This window comes from Podarcis tiliguerta (genome assembly GCF_965153285.1).
Source record: "Podarcis tiliguerta genome assembly, chromosome: 8".
Taxonomy (NCBI): domain Eukaryota; kingdom Metazoa; phylum Chordata; class Lepidosauria; order Squamata; family Lacertidae; genus Podarcis; species Podarcis tiliguerta.
The window spans coordinates 17,643,290-17,661,395 of NC_139541.1; the positions used below are offsets into that span (position 1 = coordinate 17,643,290).

At 48.3% G+C, this 18,106-nt stretch overlaps 1 protein-coding gene across 5 annotated transcripts in view; it reads left to right on the top strand.

Annotated features, from left to right (window-relative positions):
* Positions 1–18,106, top strand: part of TTLL10 (tubulin tyrosine ligase like 10) — a 200,223-nt gene that overhangs the window by 177,218 nt on the left and 4,899 nt on the right. For all 5 annotated transcript variants that reach the window (XM_083453766.1, XM_083453767.1, XM_083453769.1 and 2 more), the window contains 8 exons: positions 2,285–2,374; positions 3,922–4,090; positions 5,387–5,505; positions 6,065–6,179; positions 8,260–8,345; positions 8,860–9,031; positions 12,765–12,936; positions 16,320–16,460. In XM_083453766.1, coding sequence (XP_083309892.1) covers positions 2,285–2,374; positions 3,922–4,090; positions 5,387–5,505; positions 6,065–6,179; positions 8,260–8,345; positions 8,860–9,031; positions 12,765–12,936; positions 16,320–16,460 — 1,064 coding nt within the window. The remainder of the gene's footprint in view (positions 1–2,284; positions 2,375–3,921; positions 4,091–5,386; positions 5,506–6,064; positions 6,180–8,259; positions 8,346–8,859; positions 9,032–12,764; positions 12,937–16,319; positions 16,461–18,106) is intronic.

Here is an 18,106-nt window from a genome sequence, read left to right on the forward strand (position 1 = left end):
CGACTGTGAATGTCCACAGACTAGACCAAGCCAGTTTTTACGAGTCTCAGGTAGAAAAGGACAAAAGTGTCAATTTCAGTTGCCATATTTCTTTTTCAAAAAATGATCCCTACGGAAATTTAATATACACAGTTCTCTATTCAAATTTGCCTGTCTTTCTCTTTTTTGCAAGCAATTTCCCTAATATAATACATTTTCGTTTGTTTTCACTCATAATTGCATTCTTATGGACACCTTTCCTCAATGCATAAATTTTTGGTCCACATTTTGTGGCTGGAGAACTGCCTTGCAAAATTCAGAAAAGTGTGGCGATGAGCTAGATGGACCGATTGTCCAAAATGCAAATTAGGTAAAGGTAAAAGGTAAAGGGACCCCTGACCATTAGGTCCAGTTGCAGATGACTCTTGGGTTGCAGCGCTCATCTCACTTTATTGGCTGAGGGAGCCAGCATACAACTTCTGGGTCATGTGGCCAGCATGACTAAGCCGCTTCTGGCAAAGCAGAGCAGTGCACGGAAACGCCATTTACCTTCCCGCCATTGTGGTACCTATTTATCTACTTGCACTTTGATGTGCTTTCGAACTGCTAGGTTGGCAGAAGCAGGGACCAAGCAATGGGAGCTCACCCCGTCACGGGGATTTGAACCGCCGACCTTCTCTATCGGCAAGTCCTAGGCTCTGTGGTTTAACCCACAGCGCCACCCATGTCCCCGCAAATTAGGTAGGAAGGTGTTAATATGCAAACTAAACTGAATTACTCCCCACCACTACCACCTCTGATCTCGGGCTGCATTTCATGAACAGACCGAATGGAAAGTACAGGATAATTACAAAAGTTCAAAGCAGAAGCTTCAATGGGTGCATTTCTTTTGGGGAACGGCCACAGCTTAGCGGCAGAGATTTGCATTCAAGACGTCCCAGGTTCAATACTTAAAAGCAACTCCAGGTAGGACTGTGATTATCCCCTGCCTGAAACCCTGGAGAGCTGCTGCCGGTCAGTGTAGACAATACTGAGCTCAATGGACCAATGGTAAAAAGCGGCTTCCTTTGTTCCTAGGGGAAAGTTGTGACCCAGATTTTCAACCTGGTTTCCAGGACTTAGCAAAGAATTCTGTCCTCCTTTCTCTGAACTTTATTGAATCCACCCACTCGCATTTCTGGTGCTGCCCTCGATTTGGAAGCTGGCCGTGTCTCATTAAATAACTTGGCTTGGGCGCCTCCTGTTCATTATTGGCAGTAAATTGGCCGCTCTGCCTCTCAAAATGCTCTGGCAGATCAGGTGCTGGTTGACTCAATGAGCGAGCTAATGGGCAGAAAGGTGTGCGGTCCCTTTCTCTCTCTGAAAAACAAGCTCTTCCCTTAGTGGCAGGGCCGCGGCTCAGTTGAGGAGCATGCAGAAGGTCTCAGGTTCAATCCCCGGCCTCTCCAGGTACGGCCGGGAGAGAACTTTATGTGAAACCCTGGAAAGCCACTGTCAATCAGTGTAGACAATCATAAACTAGATGGACCAATAGTTTGACTCCACATAATCCAGTTTCCTACATCTTAAGGGAGGAGCCTTAGTTCACTTGCTTTGCATGCAGAATGTTTTTCCAAAAATAAAAACAGAGATTGAATAGCCCTCTGTCAGGGATTTTTTCGCTGTGTTTCGTGCCTTGCAGGGGGTGGGTCTAGATGGCCCTTGGGGTCCCTTCCTGCTCTACAGCTAATTCTATGGTGCTTTAAATATACACGGTGGGTGTCGCTGTGCTGAAGAAACAGTAGTGTAGCCACCACGGAGGAAATGTTGATTTGAAGCAATTCCAAATGAAAAGGCACAAAATATGAATGACCACGAAGAGCCCACTGCCACGTCCCTCAGAATCCTCCTCCAGAATTTAGAAGGCAAACGTTGGGGGAGATGGGTCTTTCCGCAAAACCATTTATCTTTGAGTATTGTGGTCAGTATTGGCATTATTAGTACAGTGGTAACTTGGGTTAAGTACTTAATTCGCTCCGGAGATCTGTACTTAACCTGAAACTGTTCTTAACCTGAAGCACCACTTTAGCTAATGGGGCCTCCCGCTGCTGCCGCGTGATTTCTGTTCTCATCCTGAAGTAAAAATAGTACCCGGAGCACGATTTCTGTTCTCATCCTGAAGCAAAGTTCTTAACCTGAGGTACTATTTCTGGGTTAGAAGAGTATGTAACCTGAAGCATATGTTACCTGAAGCGTATGTAACCCGAGGTACCACTGTATTGGTTCAGGGCCCAATGGCTTTTTCTCTCCTCCTCTTCCTCTGCAGATTCCAAGTGTGTCGCAAGTACAAGGGAGAAATTCATGAGCATGTTTGAAAGCCAAACTGACAAAGACTTGCAGCCAGAGAAGCAAAGCAGTAGGCACCCTCTTGCTTCCCCCAATGTGCCCTCCCTGCTCCACTCCTCCCCGACCCACACTGTCCCCAAACCCAGACCCATATCTGGCTGCCTGCATGTGTAAAGCGAAGCTGGCGTTGCTCTCACAAAGGGCTCGAGCATGAGAATGGGAGGCCTTCAAAGAGGCAACGGCCAATTAGTTCCAACCTGATGGAGCCGACTCTCATCCTGGGTGTCGCACAGTTGCAACGACCCCCTCCCCAAATTAATTGGCACGATGCTACACCCTGGTCTCTGGAGAGCAGACTCTGCCTTCCTTGAACGCTTTGTGAACTTTGAACAGCTCAGCGGAGACCTGTGAACATGGGCGTCAAAGCAAGCATATCTGGGGAAAGGGTCTCTTATGGCAGGGAGCACATACCGTATTTTTTGCTCCACATGACGCACTTTTTACTCCTAAAAAGTAGGGGAAATGTCTGTGCGTCTTATGGGGCAAATGCGTGGTCCCTGCAGCCAAATTGCCTAGGGGCAAAAAACAGATTGTGGTGGGTTTTTTTAGAAAGATGGAAGCGGGTGTTGAAACAAAGTTGCTGAGCAGCTGATCGGCAAGCGATTGGGCGGGAGATAAGGCTGCGGGTAAAGGAGGCTGCCGGAGGAGTGGGGGGGGGAGTAAAGACAGCGAACTTGCAAGGAGAGGAGACAGGAATACTAAAACAAGCAATGAGAGAAATTAGAAAAAAAAGGAGGAGCAAAAAACTGCTCCAGCTGAGGAAAAGACGCTAAGGCAAACAAGAGGGAAGGGGTGTTGAAAGGAAGCCACTGAGTAGCTGATCGGCAAGTGATCAGGGGGGAGATAAGGGACGCTAGCGATAAAGTAGGCTGCCTGGGAGGGGGGAGGTAAAAGCACATGGATCCTCAGGATTTTTGCATTGGGTCACCCCAAATTTACCATCAGATTACATAGCATGTCCATGGCTACAGCCTGCACCAAAAAAACCCACACATCCATTGTTTCGTGGGGCCACAATGGCGCAAAATCGTGGTTACAAAGCACGGATCCCCATGGATCCTCAGGATTTTTGCATTGGGCTAACCCAAACTCACCGTCAAATCACATCACATGTCTGTGGCCACAGCATGAACCACAAAAATCATACATCCACTCTTTCATTCAGAATATTTTTTCCCTTGTTTTCCACCTCTAAAAACTAGGTGCGTCTTATGGTCAGGTGTGTCTTACGGAGCGAAAAATACGGTACTTTAGAGCAGGGTTGGCAAGGTCACACCAGGCCCATCAAGCTTTCGGTGGCCCACCCACAACAGCTGGAGGCAGGAGGCCCCTGAATCCCAGTTGCCAGGAATCACCAACGGGGAGTGTTGTGCTCAGGACCAGATTTTGGGCTTCCCATAAGAAGCATCTGGTTGGCCACTGTGAGGACAGGATGCTGGCCTGATCCAGCCAGGTCCTTCTGAGGGTTGTATGCATGACAGCGAGGGTGGGCTGTTGCCTTCATGTGGGCTTCCTGGAGCCACCTGACTCCCCCATGCTTTTCTCTCTTGGTTCCAGGCAATTCCAACTTAGCCGAAGGGGAGCTGGCAAACGAAACCAAACCCAAAGGGCCGAAAGGCGTTCCCAAAGCATCGCCCCGAATGAATCACCCAGAGGAGAAGAAGCCAGAGGAGCCTCCCAACCTGGGGCCTTTTTATTATATTGGAGGAGCAAACGGAATCGATATGTAAGGACGCCTGCAGAAAGAATTGCCCCTCCGTCATGGGTGCTTCTTCCTGTGGCTCCCCAGAGTCTTGTATTTCCTTATTGACAGCATTTCTATGCTACCCTTTAGTCCTCAGGGCCTCCGCTCACAGTGTAAAACAGACACAGCACACAAGGAAAGAGGAAGAGGAGGGAGGAGGGAGAAGCAACCTCTTCAACTTAGTGATTGAAGTCACAAGTGATGTCAGTCCTGGCTGTCTCCCTATTGGTTATCCTGGGGATAATAATAATAATAATAATAATAATAATAATAATAATAATATTTATACCCTACCCATCTGGCTGAGTTTCCCCAGCCACTCTGGGTGGCTCCCAATCAAGTATTAAAAACAATACAGCCTTAAATATTGAAAAACTTCCCTGAACAGGGCTGCCTTCAGATGTCTTTTAAAGATAGGATAGCTACTTATTTCCTTCACATCTGAAGGGAGGGTGTTCCACAGGGTGGGCGCCACTACCGAGGAGGCCCTCTGTCTGGTTCCCTGTAAACTCACTTCTCGCAATGAGGGAACCGCCAGAAGGCGCTCAGCGCTGGATCTCAGTGTCCGGGCTGAACGATGGGGGTGGAGACGCTCCTTCAGGTATACAGGACCGAGGCCGTTTAGGGCTTTAAAGGTCAGCACCAACACTTTGAAATGTGCTCGGAAACGTACTGGGAGCCAATGCAGATCTCTCAGAACCAGTGTTATGTGGTCCTGGCGGCCACTCCCAGTCACCAGTCTAGCTGCCGCATTCTGGATTAATTGCAGTTTCCGGGTCACATTCAAAGGTAGCCCCACGTAGAGCGCGTTGCGGTAGTCCAAGCGGGAGATAACTAGAGCATGCACCACTCTGATGAGACAGTCCGCGGGCAGGTAGGGTCTTAGCCTGCGTACCAGGTGGAGCTGGTAGACAGCTGCCCTGGACACAGAATTAACCTGCGCCTCCATGGACAGCTGTGAGTCCAAAATGACTCCCAGGCTGCGCACCTGGTCCTTCGGGGGCACAGTTACCCCATTCAGGACCAGGGAATCCCCCAGGGAATGGCTCTTCTGATGTTCTTATGAGTGAAGGAGGGCTGATGCCTTCATCCCCAGCTTCCTGCAGCCATCAGATGATTGGCCCCTGTGAGAACAGCAGGCTGGACTAGATGGGCCTTTGGCCTGATCCAGTAGCCAGACTCTTCTGAGGGTGAAGGCAAGGGCTGCTGCCGTTCTTTATTTTAAAAAAACCCAACAAGTTGCTGGACCTCATTGTTTTCTTTCCTTCCTCTGAGCAGACTGAACGCCTTCTGCAAGAACAAAGGCTGGCAGCGTATCTATGACAACCGGAGGGATGATTACATCCTGAAGTGGTGTGAGACTAAGTGCCGGGACACCTATTTCAACTTCAGAGAAGGTAAGAAGGCCTGGGGGAGCCACCACCAAAAAGACCTTTTCCCTAGTGGTCTTAGGGCACGGGAGTGGAGAACCTGAGGCTCGGCAGATGTTGCTGAACCTCCATCAACCACAGCCAACAGGACGAGTGGTCAGGGATGATTTTCAAACCCATTGAAATCCATGGACATGACTAACTGAGGTCTATTCATATCAGTGGGTCTACTGACCACCATTAGCTACAGCCTGATGGGTGCTGTTCTTCAGAGAATCATAGAGTTGGAATGGAACCATGAGCACCATAGAGTCTAACTCCCTACAATGCAGAAAAGCTGATGAGCATTCCCATTCAAATGGTGTGTGTGTGCACCATGTCATGTGATCGGTTATGCGGGGCGGGGCTTACCTGGCCCCCACGATATTTTATTCTCATTGGCACCCCTGCAGTCCAGCAGCAGCTGGAGTCGGCAGGCTCTCTGCACCCTTGTTGTTGGGCCTGGCCCAAAGGATGTGTTGCGTGTGAGAGAGGTTGGCCCAGCCTTCATGCTCCACCCTGGCTCTCGCTATTCCTCCCTTTGCAGGAGAGCAGCTTCTTTACCAGATCTCGAACAACAAGATCCTCACTACCAAGATCGGCCTTTTGATGAACTTGAGGGAGTATGAACGGGTGATGAAGAAGATCAGCAGGACCACAAAGTGAGCCCTAAACTCTTAAGCGCAGCCTCCCTGCGCCTTATGTTGTTCAAGGGGGAAGGGTCTCGAGCTCAGAGGGGCCAGACGTGGCCCTCTAGCCCTCTCTAATCGGGCCCTTGGGATGTTCCACAGGCCACGCCTTCCTCTCGCCAAACCACGCCCCTCGCTGGGCCTGCTTCACAATCTCCTTGAGTGTTTTTGCCTGGCTGGAATTTGTCCTCGAACCCACATAATGCTTCTTTCTCAGCTGGTTGGGGGCTAGAGAAGGGTGTTGGTGTGCATGTGTAGCGTACCATACAAAGATAACATTCACATGGCTTGCCCCACTCATTTTTCATCTGACTCTGCCCACCACTGTAATGCGGCGCCCAGAATCTTGCCTAGAAAGGACTGTGGCCCTTGGGCAGATGAGGGGCATGTAGAGGGGGCAGCAGAGTGGCATTTATCATTGGGGATAAAAAGGAAGATGACTTGATTGGTAGTGGGGGTTCTTGGGGGGGGGGAATTGTTCCTTTAACAGCTCCCTTTTGATGACAAAACTATTCACTGGAGAGCATATGGTGCACCTGTAGCGAATTATTAAGTGTGGCAAAAGCATACATTGCAACATTATGCAAAAGAAGGTGAAAATATGCATAGAATTTGCAAAAATTACGCAGGCTGCAAAATCCTCTCTTGCTTCTTGGTAGCTGTATTCCCAGTAATGGGTGATGTTTGCTTTAGGAGGCCAGGAGACGCCTCAGGGACAAAGTTTAGTAAAAAAAAAAAATGACTATGGGAAGTAGGTATAATCTAACTGCCTTTCCCAAGCACCCTGCAAAAAACATCCCCCAGCCGTAGCCGACTTTCCAGAACGGAATGTAGTCTGTGCTGACATTCAAAACCTCAAATCCAGATGTCAGCGTGTGACAGGGTTTCAAATCTGGAGCTGTTTGGCTTTGTGGCATCATTGTGTTCGCTGATTGGTTGGGATCACATCATGAGGAATCATGTGACACACAGCTGAGGGTATGGAGGTTTATGAACTGATTGGCTGAAGAGGAAAGTTGTCCAATTTCCACACTGGGGGGGGGGGGGCATGTCAGCAGTGGGGTCCCCTAGAAATATGGACCCAGTGTTTCGACAGTGTTGCGGTAGGGTGTGTGGAATAAACTGGATTCAGTTTCCATTTGAAAGCAAACCTATTTATATTATTTTTATTAATTAAATTTATATACTGCCCTTCGTCCGAGGCTCACAGGCCAGTTTGCAGTATATTAAAAATACAGAACGTAATAAAAAGCAGAACACTTTCTGAAACAATACGGAAACCGAAACACAGCAATCCTTCAAAGTCTGCCCTGAATTTTGCAGTGCAGCTCTCAACCCAAGCAATGTGTGCAAAAGGTGCACAGACTAGGGTAAACCATGCATTTGATTGCAGATGCAGGTGGCGCTGTGGGTTAAACCACTGAGCCTAGGGCTTGCTGATCAGAAGGTCGGCGGTTCGAATCCCAATGACGGGGTGAGCTCCCGTTGCTTGGTCCCTGCTCCTGCCAACCTAGCAGTTCGAAAGCACATCAAAGTGCAAGTAGATAAATAGGTACCGCTCCGGCGGGAAGGCAAACGGCGTTTCCGTTCGCTGCTCTGCTTCGCCAGAAGTGGCTTAGTCATGCTGGCCACATGACCCGGAAGCTGTATGCCAGCTCCCTCGGCCAATAAAACAAGATGTGCGCCGCAACCCCAGAGTCAGCCACAACTGGACCTAACGGTCAGGGGTCCCTTTACCTTTTTATTTCTGCCAAGACCATACAAAAAAAATGCATTGTATTAGTGGAAATGGCTCTGTGGAAATGTGTACGTCAGGCAGAATTGCATACAAACGAGGGCGTATTAGGAGAAATTCGCTGGTGGGTTTTCAAGAGGGCTTTCAAGGTAACTAAACAAATGGCAAACAGGTGTGGAAATATGAAGAACTGAATATTGGGAAAAGGAGAAACCCAAACTGGGAAGTTGTTCGCCCATCCTTAGTTGGAGAGGCGCAGATCCCTTCACGAGGACCATGCAAGTTCCAACCCCTTCTTCTTATCCTGGGCTTTTGCAGGGTTTTGAGAATGGAGGACTTTTTCCCTGAGACTTTCCGCCTGGATACCAAGGACGAGAGAGAGATATTCTTTGAAATATATGAAGGTGAATGTCAGGAGCTTCAGAGCTAAGTCACATCCTCCCAAGCGGAAATAAATTCATTTGACCATTTTCCTATCCTGCCAAACTCCTGTTTAGCTCAGGCACTGTCCAGTTTTCGATCAGAATTGGGCTGTGGTTGTAGATTCCAGATAAAGGAAACTATTCCCAATGGAGATAGTTGGAATTCCTTTCCTTTTATTGCTGCGTTTATCTCCCACCTTTTCTCCAGAGAGCTCAAGGTGGCAGACATGGTTCTCCGCCTCCCCATTATATTCCCACAGGTCCACAAGCCGAATCAGAGTAGCCAGCCAGTACTGCCTGCACTGACTGGCAGTAGCTCTCCAAGAGTTTCAGGAAGGGGACATCCTCCATCCTACCTGGAGATGTCCTTGGGGATTGAACCTGGGACCTTCTGCATGTGGGACAGGTGCTCCACCACTGAGCTACAGCCCAGGAGGCCATGATGGGCCAGATAGACCCATCAGGCACCTGCCTGTGTTTCTCCTCTTCTCCACAGAGCCTCAGATCTGGATCTGCAAGCCCACCAGCTCGAACCAAGGCCGGGGGATCTTCCTCCTCAGAAACCAATCCGAGGTCAACAGCTTGCAAGCCAAGCTCCTCAGCATCGAAGAAGATCCTATGTACAAGAAACTGCCTTACAAAATTCCCCCGGCGAGGATCGTTCAAAGGTAGAGAACGCAGTGATGTGGAGGTTCTGCTAACCCACCGCCCCAAGTTTCCAGCTGGCTGGTGAAAGATGTTGCTGAGTGGTCTTTGGGGAACTTAACCGGTGCGCTTGAGGTGAAGGAAGCCCGGGATCTCGGGTGGGCTGGGGAAATCTCCTTCTCGGGCCGTCACCTTGCAGAAATGCGAGCTCCTGGAATGCAACCAGTACGGCAGGAACAGGCAGCTTTTTTTCACCCCCGGCGTCCGCATCTCTTACTAGGCTACCTTCCAGGGGCCACAGGCCAGTAGTGGGTGGAGCTGGTGGCAAAAGTGGGAGGAGCAACTGCTGCAAATCTTAAGCTTTGCACAGTGTGCCGCTTCCTGAACACAGGACACTCTTCTCAACCCTCCATCCGGGAAAGCAAGTGATGCTGTCGAGTTCCGTGACACATCCCAGCCATTCTGGAGGACGTGAAGCTTGGCTGGAGAGGGGTGTGGCCTGGTGACAGGGGGTGTGGCCTAGTGAGAATCCCAAGAGCCATTTGGCACCTCTTCTGGGCCTGAGCATCCCTTCCCCTCCCCCCCCATTATGGTCTGCAAAAGCCGGGGACTTGCATCACACTCCCCATTAAACACCCTGCATACCAGGGGGGAAAAAATAGCAGTGTGGCCTCCTGGAGGCCTCCTGTTCTAGATTCCATTCTAGCATCTAGAATTCCTGTTCTAGATTCCATTCTAGCACCTAGAATTCCTGTTCTAGATTCCATTCTAGCATCTAGAATTCCTGTTCTAGATTCCATTCCATTTATGGCTCCTCCAAACATTCGATCGGCATTCCACAGCCACTGAGCTTACTCAGTCTTCACTGAGTTTTTTTGAGAGGTGTTTGTCAAAAAACCATTAAGTTCCCCTCTCCCAAATGCTTCTGTACTTGTGCAAATTTCAGAGTCTGAACAGAAGGTGTTAACAAAGTGCCATCCCGTTTTCTGCGATTGCACGGGATTCTGCGTTTTGCGTAAGAGCAACTGCGGAAAGTCTTAGTGGGTGGGTAAAGGTAAAGGGACCCCTGACCATTAGGTCCATTCGTGGCCGACTCTGGGGTTGTGGCTCTCATCTCGCTTTCTTGGCCGAGGGAGCCAGCGTACAGCTTCCGGGTCATGTGGCCAGCATGACTAAGCCGCTTCTGGTGAACCAGAGCAGTGCACGGAAACGCCGTTTACCTTCCCACCTATTTATCTACTTGCACTTTGACGTGCTTTCCAACTGCTAGGTTGGCAGGAGCAGGGACTGAGCAACGGGAGCTCACCCCGTCGCGGGGATTCGAACTGCCGACCTTTTGATTGGCAAGTCCTACGCTCAGTGGTTTAACCCACAGCGCCACCGGCGTCCCTTTTAGCGGGTGGGTACATTGGGCCAACAGCAGGATATCCAAACCCCCCCTTATTCCTTTTATTTCTCCTGGCATATAGAGCTCGAGCGTTCCCGGTCTAAGGACTTCCTGTCGTTTGTATGATCAGAGTCCTTTCCTCAGTCGGCCTAGTTTCATTTCCAATAGCTTTCTCTCTCTTCCTAAAGTTTCGTGTCATCGGCACAGACAGATCATTAGCATTTTAACAGGTGGTGAAGAGAGAGAGAAAGAAAGACAGATCAGAGATTATTTCTGTCTGGGCATCTAAGGAGAGCTTCAAAGGGGGAAATGCACGCCAAAGACTTTGCATTGTGTGAGCTGAATAAGTCTCTAATGCTATATACCAAAGCTGTTAGAGAGCTGAGCAGCTGCACTCACCTGCCCCCCCCCCCCGTCTGACTGGCTTCCTACAGAAGTGGAAATGCAAAAATTCACACACACACACACATACACACACACACGGGTCGGATTTAGGTTTGATGAGGCCCTAAGCTACTGAAGGTAATGGGGCCCTTTATATGTCCAGCTGTCTTTTGTCAACAACAAATTGTCGCTGTTATTTGTGTTGAATATATATGCTATACAGTGGTACCTCGGGTTACATACGCTTCAGGTTACAGACGCTTCAGGTTACAGACTCCGCTAACCCAGAAATAGTGCTTCAGGTTAAGAACTTTGCTTCAGGATGAGAACAGAAATCATGCTTTGGCGGTGTGGCGGCAGCAGGAGGCCCCATTAGCTAAAGTGTTTCTTCAGGTTAAGAACAGTTTCAGGTTAAGAACGGACCTCCGGAACAAATTAAGTACTTAACCCGAGGTACCACTGTATGGTAATTTATGGACCTAATAAGTATCTAAAGCCATTTGCACATAACAACTTATGTATTTTATCAAAGTAAATGTTGAGCTGAAATACAATTAAGAAGAAGTATATTAATAGTGAAATACAATTAAGAAGAAGTATATTAATAGTGAAATAATTTTTAAGCTGTAGGTTTTATTTTATTTGCTTTTTATCTTATATTTTGGAAATGTAGATCCAGGTTTTTTTCCTTTAATTTTTTTGGGGTCCCCCCAAGAGAGTGGGGCCCTATGTTATAGCTTGTTTAGCTTATACGTAAATCCGGCACCACACACACACACACACACACACACTGCCTCAGGCCAGAATAATCAAATCAAACAAACATGAGATCAGCTAATGCCCGCTTTCAACATCAGCTAATGCCCACTTTCCTTGCAAGCTTGACAATTGCACGGCTAGTTTAATCAGTCCACTTACGATTATCAAAAACAATTCAAGCAGTATTTGAAAAACAGAAGCATTGTGTGCAGTGCACAGGGCTGGGAGGTCTATTACATTTTCTCTAGTTATTCTCTGCCAATCTTACAAATCTGGAAAGCCTTTATTGGCTATACAAGCATAAAGGATCATAATACCCACTTCCTGTCCTCAATATATTCTAGAGCAGCAGTTCCCAAACTTTTTCAGGTCAACCCCCCCCCCCCCCGGTTCCACAAACTCAACCCTCGTGCCCCCAACCCAACCTTTATTATTCATTATGCTGGTTCACACAATCCAGGAAGGAAGAATAATAATACAGTGGTACCTCTGGTTATGGACTTAATTCGTTCTGGAGGTCCGTTCTTAATCTGAAACCTTTCTTAACCTGAGGTACCAGTTTAGCTAACAGGGAGACCCGCTGCCTCCGCACCGCCAGCACGCAATTTCTGTTCTCATCCTGAGGTAAAATTCTTAACCCAAGGTACTATTTCTGGGTTAGCGGAGTCTGTAACCCAAAGTGTTTGTAACCCGAGGTGTTTGTAATCTGAGTTGTTTATAACCTGAGGTACCACTGTAATGCAATACAGTTTGAAACAGTAACCATTAGCTGCACATGCATTCAAAAATCCAATTAGTTTAATTAATTCAACCAAACGGATGAACTTTGAAACCCACCCACCCCACCCCAGGTTATCCCACCACCTCTTTTGGAAATCTGTGTTTTAGACTACGGACCTTGTGAGTTATCTTTTCACCCCGAAACCCTGGAAGGAAGAATTTTGCATGGAAACCCCCCCATAAAGAAACTGTAACAGAGGAAGGAAATATTAAGATAATGAGGATGCATAGTTATCGAGCTGTCTTGTGCCTGCTGTGTTAATAAGTTACCCTTTCCATGCGCTTTCTCAGATTTATTTTGAAATTTATATTTAAAATAATAAATAAATAAATAAAATGTAATACATTAGAACATAAAAAATAAAATAAGCAGATTGGCATGAGCGAGACTTGAAGAGCCTCAGAAGCTCAGTGCCACAGAGATGCATATCCTTCCGGTTTCTCAGGTATATTGATAAGCCGCTGCTCTTAGAGGGGAAGAAGTTTGATGTTCGCTCGTACCTCCTCATCGCCTGCACATGCCCCTTCATGCTCTTCTTTGGCCATGGCTACGTCCGCCTCACATGCCTCAACTACGACCCCAAGTCGGAAGACCTCACTTCTCATCTGACCAATCAGGTGAGGGGGGCGGGATTTGAGCGGGAGGCAGGATTCTGTGGACCAGGAAATAGTTGGGCCTTCTCTCAAACGTGGAGCGTTGCATTAAAACAGGCATCGTACAAAAACAATACGTGAAGCCAGTCAGTCTTTGAAATTCGCACCTCTCTGAATTTTGCGATCTGGTTCAGAAAGTGTGGGGAAAGTGTGTAAGAATGCGATCTTAGAATGTGGCAGCCATTGGAACTCCCTGCCTCTTGATACCACGCAGGCCCCTTCGCTGCCCTCTTTTTGGTGCCTTCTAAAAACCTTTATTGTTTGGGCATGCCTATCCAGACGTTTAGAAAGTTGGTGCGCGTTTTAATCTGCTTTTAGTCTACTGCATTTTAACCTTTTAGAAGTCTGTTTTCTCTACATTTTCTTTTCTTTTCTTTTGCAAAACTGCTTTGAGGTGGTTGTTGCCCGTTTTGCAAATCAGGTGCCGTGTGGGTTTTATGAAATAAACAAATAAGGGCATCTATCGGTGAAATTAACATGCTTCCAAATGCAGTATATTCAGGGAAATTGCCTCCAAAAAGAAAATGAATGGTAGGCAAAATGACATATTAAATTAGGAGGAAATGTAGACTAAAATGCTGGTGAGTTTCCATGAGAACTTTCTTTTTTTAAAAAAAGAAGAAGAAGAAGGTATTTGCAAATCAATGCGGGAAGTTGAAGAACTGATATTTAGATTGCAAAAAGCAGGAAATTGAGGGAAACTGAAATGGAAAGATTCGCCCGTCTCTAAACCTAGCCCTCAAAAACATCAGGTGCTAAATTTAAGTAGCTAAGCCAAGGTCATCAAAATATATGACAATACCTGCGGCCTGCAATACATTGTTTGAATCTGTCAGCCTCAAGCCAGCATCACTTTTGCTCAGGGGTGATAGGAGTTGGAGTTCGGCAGGAGCAGGATCTGTCAGACCTGCCTTTTATTCCTACAGAGGTGCTTCTAGGTTTTATTTGCTGTCCCTGTTGTGATTGGTTTTGTGTTTGTAAGTCGCTTGGGGCCCCTGGAGTGAGGAGGCAGCTGATTAGTACTAATTATTACCATTATTAACAGCAGCAACAATGTCCAGAGAGCCACAGGTTCCTCACAACCCGTGCCATAAACGATACCTACCCCCTTGACCATCTAGATTTCTATGTGCAGGAAAGGCGTGGAAATTCATCCGTCTCCCTTCGAGGGCTTGGGTGAGATGAGAGAGATTTAAATTTGGCGTTTTTGTAACATTTTGCCAGGTAACATTTTGCAAACCGCTTTGAGGTGTTGATTTGAGAGCAGGGCGTTTACGATTAAGCGGCATATAGATGTTTTGAAATAATTCATAAATAGTTTTCTGAGGCCTCTTGAGCAAGAGGCATGATTGGAGCAAGGCCTGAAATGGGGCTTTTTGATTATAAGGCTCCCCCATTTGTTATCAAATACGTCACACTCGCCCCAGAGGAGAAACACAGACAGGAATTGATTTCTCTTCTCGCTCCAAGGACGGGCACCAGAAAACAAGGGCCATCCATCCCTGGTAAACAGGGACAGCTGGAGCTTATGTTATCCCTGCCAGCCCAGCCCACTTGGTATCGCCTTCCTGCAGCTTAATGGCTTTGGCAAGATGGGCGCCTTGTGTGTGGTTTTTTTGCCTTGAACAGAGCTGTTTGCTCAGCTTGGGATTTGGAGCGCGGCGGTGCCATGCTGGCTCCGGAGAGACCCCGCTGCCACAAAGGACATGAAATGAGGGCCAGGTGTTGTTATTCAAAAGAGTACCTGCAAATCTCATCGGCGGGGGGTGGGGAGGAGGCCAGGAAATTCATGGCAGAGCAGGTGGCGACGGCGGCACAGAAATCTGCCTCTCCGCCCCCAATTGTGTCCCACCTGAGTGGGTGGGAGCGAGGAGGGAATGGTTTGAATTTTCATATTTAAGAAGTGGGGATCCGCCAGGTGGATGGAATCAAAGAGGAGAGACCTGGAGGCTCCCCCTGTTGCTGCCCCTTCGCTGAGAAATGCGTAAACAGAAGGTCTGTGGAAGATTCACCCCTTTGTTTTCTGGAAAACTGCCTGTTTGATTGAGGTTCCTAGATTTATGTCCGCACGCCTTTTATTTTATGGACAATATTTGCATGTGCACCCAATAAAAAAAAAGTTCTCTGGGCAGCTTGAAACAAGAACATCGTAATATAGTTGTAAACAGTAAATCATAATGCATCATGGAGCATCCCGTATGAATTTGCCCAGTCCTCTTTTAAAGCCGTCATTATCTGTTTGGGCAATTAATTCCTCCACTTAGTTCTGGGCCACATGAAGAAGACCTTTTGTCTGCCCTGAATCTCCCAATATTCAGCTTCATAGAATTATAGACTAGTTGGAAGGGACCTCAAGGGTCATCCTGTCCAACCCCTAGCGATGCAGGAATCTCAACGTGCGGTTCCCCATCCAATTTTAAACCAGACCAGACCCTGTTTAGCTTTGCAAGTGTGCTAGCGGCTTTAATGCTACACCATTTGGAGGGCTACTGGATGAACCCTTAGGGTTCTCATATTATGCGGAAGGGAGAGAGAGAGAGAAATTGCAGAAAATTCTGCCCCTCTTTTTCAGCCAGCGTTAAAACAAATTGAATCCACAGAAAATCTGAGTGAAATTAGGTGGAATCCAAGGGATTCAAAGCATCAAACATATGTCAAATGTTGATCTCTCTCTCTTTTTAATGTGGTTTTATTGTCTTGTGGCTCTGGGCTCCATTCAAGGAGGAAGGATGGGTTGTAAGAGCTGAAATAATCAGTCAATACAAGCACCCTGCACCTGGTTAAACAGTGGGATCCACTTCGTCAAGAAGTAGCGGCAGTCACCAACTTGAATGGCTTTAAAGTGGAGGGGGGAGGGGGTAAGAGAAATTCATGGCGGGTTAGATTCCTGGCCATGACAGCTGTGTCCAAACTCCACTTCTGAATGCAGTCTGAATTCCAGTTCCTTGGAAACACAAGATGGGAGAGTTTCTGTGCCGCTTAGGTCCTGCTTCCCAGCATAGCTGTCGACGTTTCCCTTTTTTAAAGGGATATTCCCTTATTCTGAATAGGATTCCTTGCAAGAAAAGGGAAAAGTTGACAGCTATGCTTCCCATTGGGGCATCTGCTTGGCTAATGTGAGGCTGGGCTAGATGGGACTTTAGCCTGATCCCACCTTAGGTTCTTATAAGGAATCCTAGCGCCTCCCCCCCCCCACTTGCTTTGCTTGCCCACCCTCCTGCTCCCCGTCCTACAAACCCCCTTGCTCGTTGCCCAGACCCTTGCCCTCGGGAGGGGAGGCACAGATCCAGCGCTACAATGCACGGCCCCTAACAAGGGCGCCTCTTTTCTCTGCCAACTCCCCGCAGTACGTTCAGAAGAAGAGTCCAATGTACAGCCACGTCAAGGAGGAGACCGTGTGGCGCATGGAGCGCTTCAACAACTACGTCAACGAGAGGTTCAGGCACATCAAAGGGCTCCCCAAGGACTGGGTCTTCAATGGGTTCACTGTGAGTTTCCACACTTCCTTCTGCCCAGTGGCGTAGCATGGGTTGTCAGCACCCGGGGCAAGGCAAGTAATTTGCGGGGGGCCCCGCTGCACTGTCCCTGCCCCAGATAGTCCCTCGCTCTCTCTCCGCACCGCACGCCTGGCACCCTCCCCTCCACATTGGGCGGCGACCCGGCGGCTCGGATCGGATTCGCACAGCCAGCACTGTAGTGAGAGAGAGTGAGTGAGCCAGGTAGGGGCAGAGAGCTGCGAGTGCAAGCGCCCCCCCCCCCAGATGTTGCGCCCGGCCCCCCTGCACCCCCCACGCTACGCCACTGCTTCTGCCCATCCCACAGCTGCTGCAGCAGCATCTGCAGCCAGTTCTCCAGGATCAGGCTGTCACGCTGCTCCACTGTTTCTCTATTATTATTATTTATTGTATTTGTATCCCCTGGTTCCCCCTCCCTCTTATTTAATCCCTGAAACAGCCCTGTGAGGTAGGTTGGGCTGAGGCAAACTAAGGCCCGGGGACCGGATCCGGCCCAATCGCCTTCTAAATCCGGCCCGTGGAGGGTCCGGGAATCAACATGAGTAGAATGTGCCCTTTTATTTAAAATGCATCTCTGGGTTATTTGTGGGGCCTGCCTGGTGTTTATACATGAGTAGAATGTGCCCTTTTATTTAAAATGCATTTCTGGGTTATTTGTGGGGCACAGGAATTTGTTCGTTTTTATTTATTTTTTCAAAATATAGTCTGCCCCCCCCCACTAGGTCTGACGGACAGTGAACCGGCCCCTCTCTGAAAAAGTTCGCTGACCCCTGCTCTAAACCATTATGCCCCCAGTGGACCGCATAAGCCAACGCCACCAGCTGACCCAATTGGAGAGCCTCGTGGAACTTGATTGGTGCAGATGCCCATATGACCGTACCTGCCAATGGGCATCTTGGGATGTTGAGAAAGTGCTCCTGGACACCAGCCACAAAATGGCTGCCGTTGAGGGTTCAGTCTAACACAAAATGGCTGCTGTCGGGGCGTGGCATGACACAGAATGGGTGCCTCCTCTGAAAGTAGGGAAAGGGGGTCGGGAAATGGTGGGGGCCGCTCTTGCTCATGGAGAGAAGCTCTTTGAATTGAGTAAAAAGCCATTGAAATGGATTAGGTCCCATTGAGAGTTGGTGTGGTGTAGTGGTCTGGGTGTCGGACTAGGCCCTGGAAGACCAGGGTTCAAATCCCTTCTTGTCCTAGGACCCACGTACCTATGGGGCCGCCTCTCCAGGTATGCCCTGTGGAGGACCTTAAGGTCCACAAATGACAACATTTTGGAGGTCCCAGGTCGCAAGGTGGTTCAATTGGTCTCAACTAGGGCCAGGGCCTTTTCGGTACTGGCCCCAACTTGGTGGAACGCTCTGTCACAAGAGACTAGGGCCCTGCGGGACTTGACATCTTTCCACAGGACCTGCAAGACAGAGCTGTTCCGCCTGGCCTTTGGTTTGGACTCAGTCTGACCCTTATGTTTTCCCTCAGCTTATGGTTTTGATCTATGGGCTACTTTTAAAATGAGGCTGCATTTTAAATTGCATTTTAACCTGTATTTTAAATTGGGTTTTCATGATTTTACTGTAATTTTACTGGTGTTAGCCGCCCTGAGCCTGGCTCTGTCCTGGGAG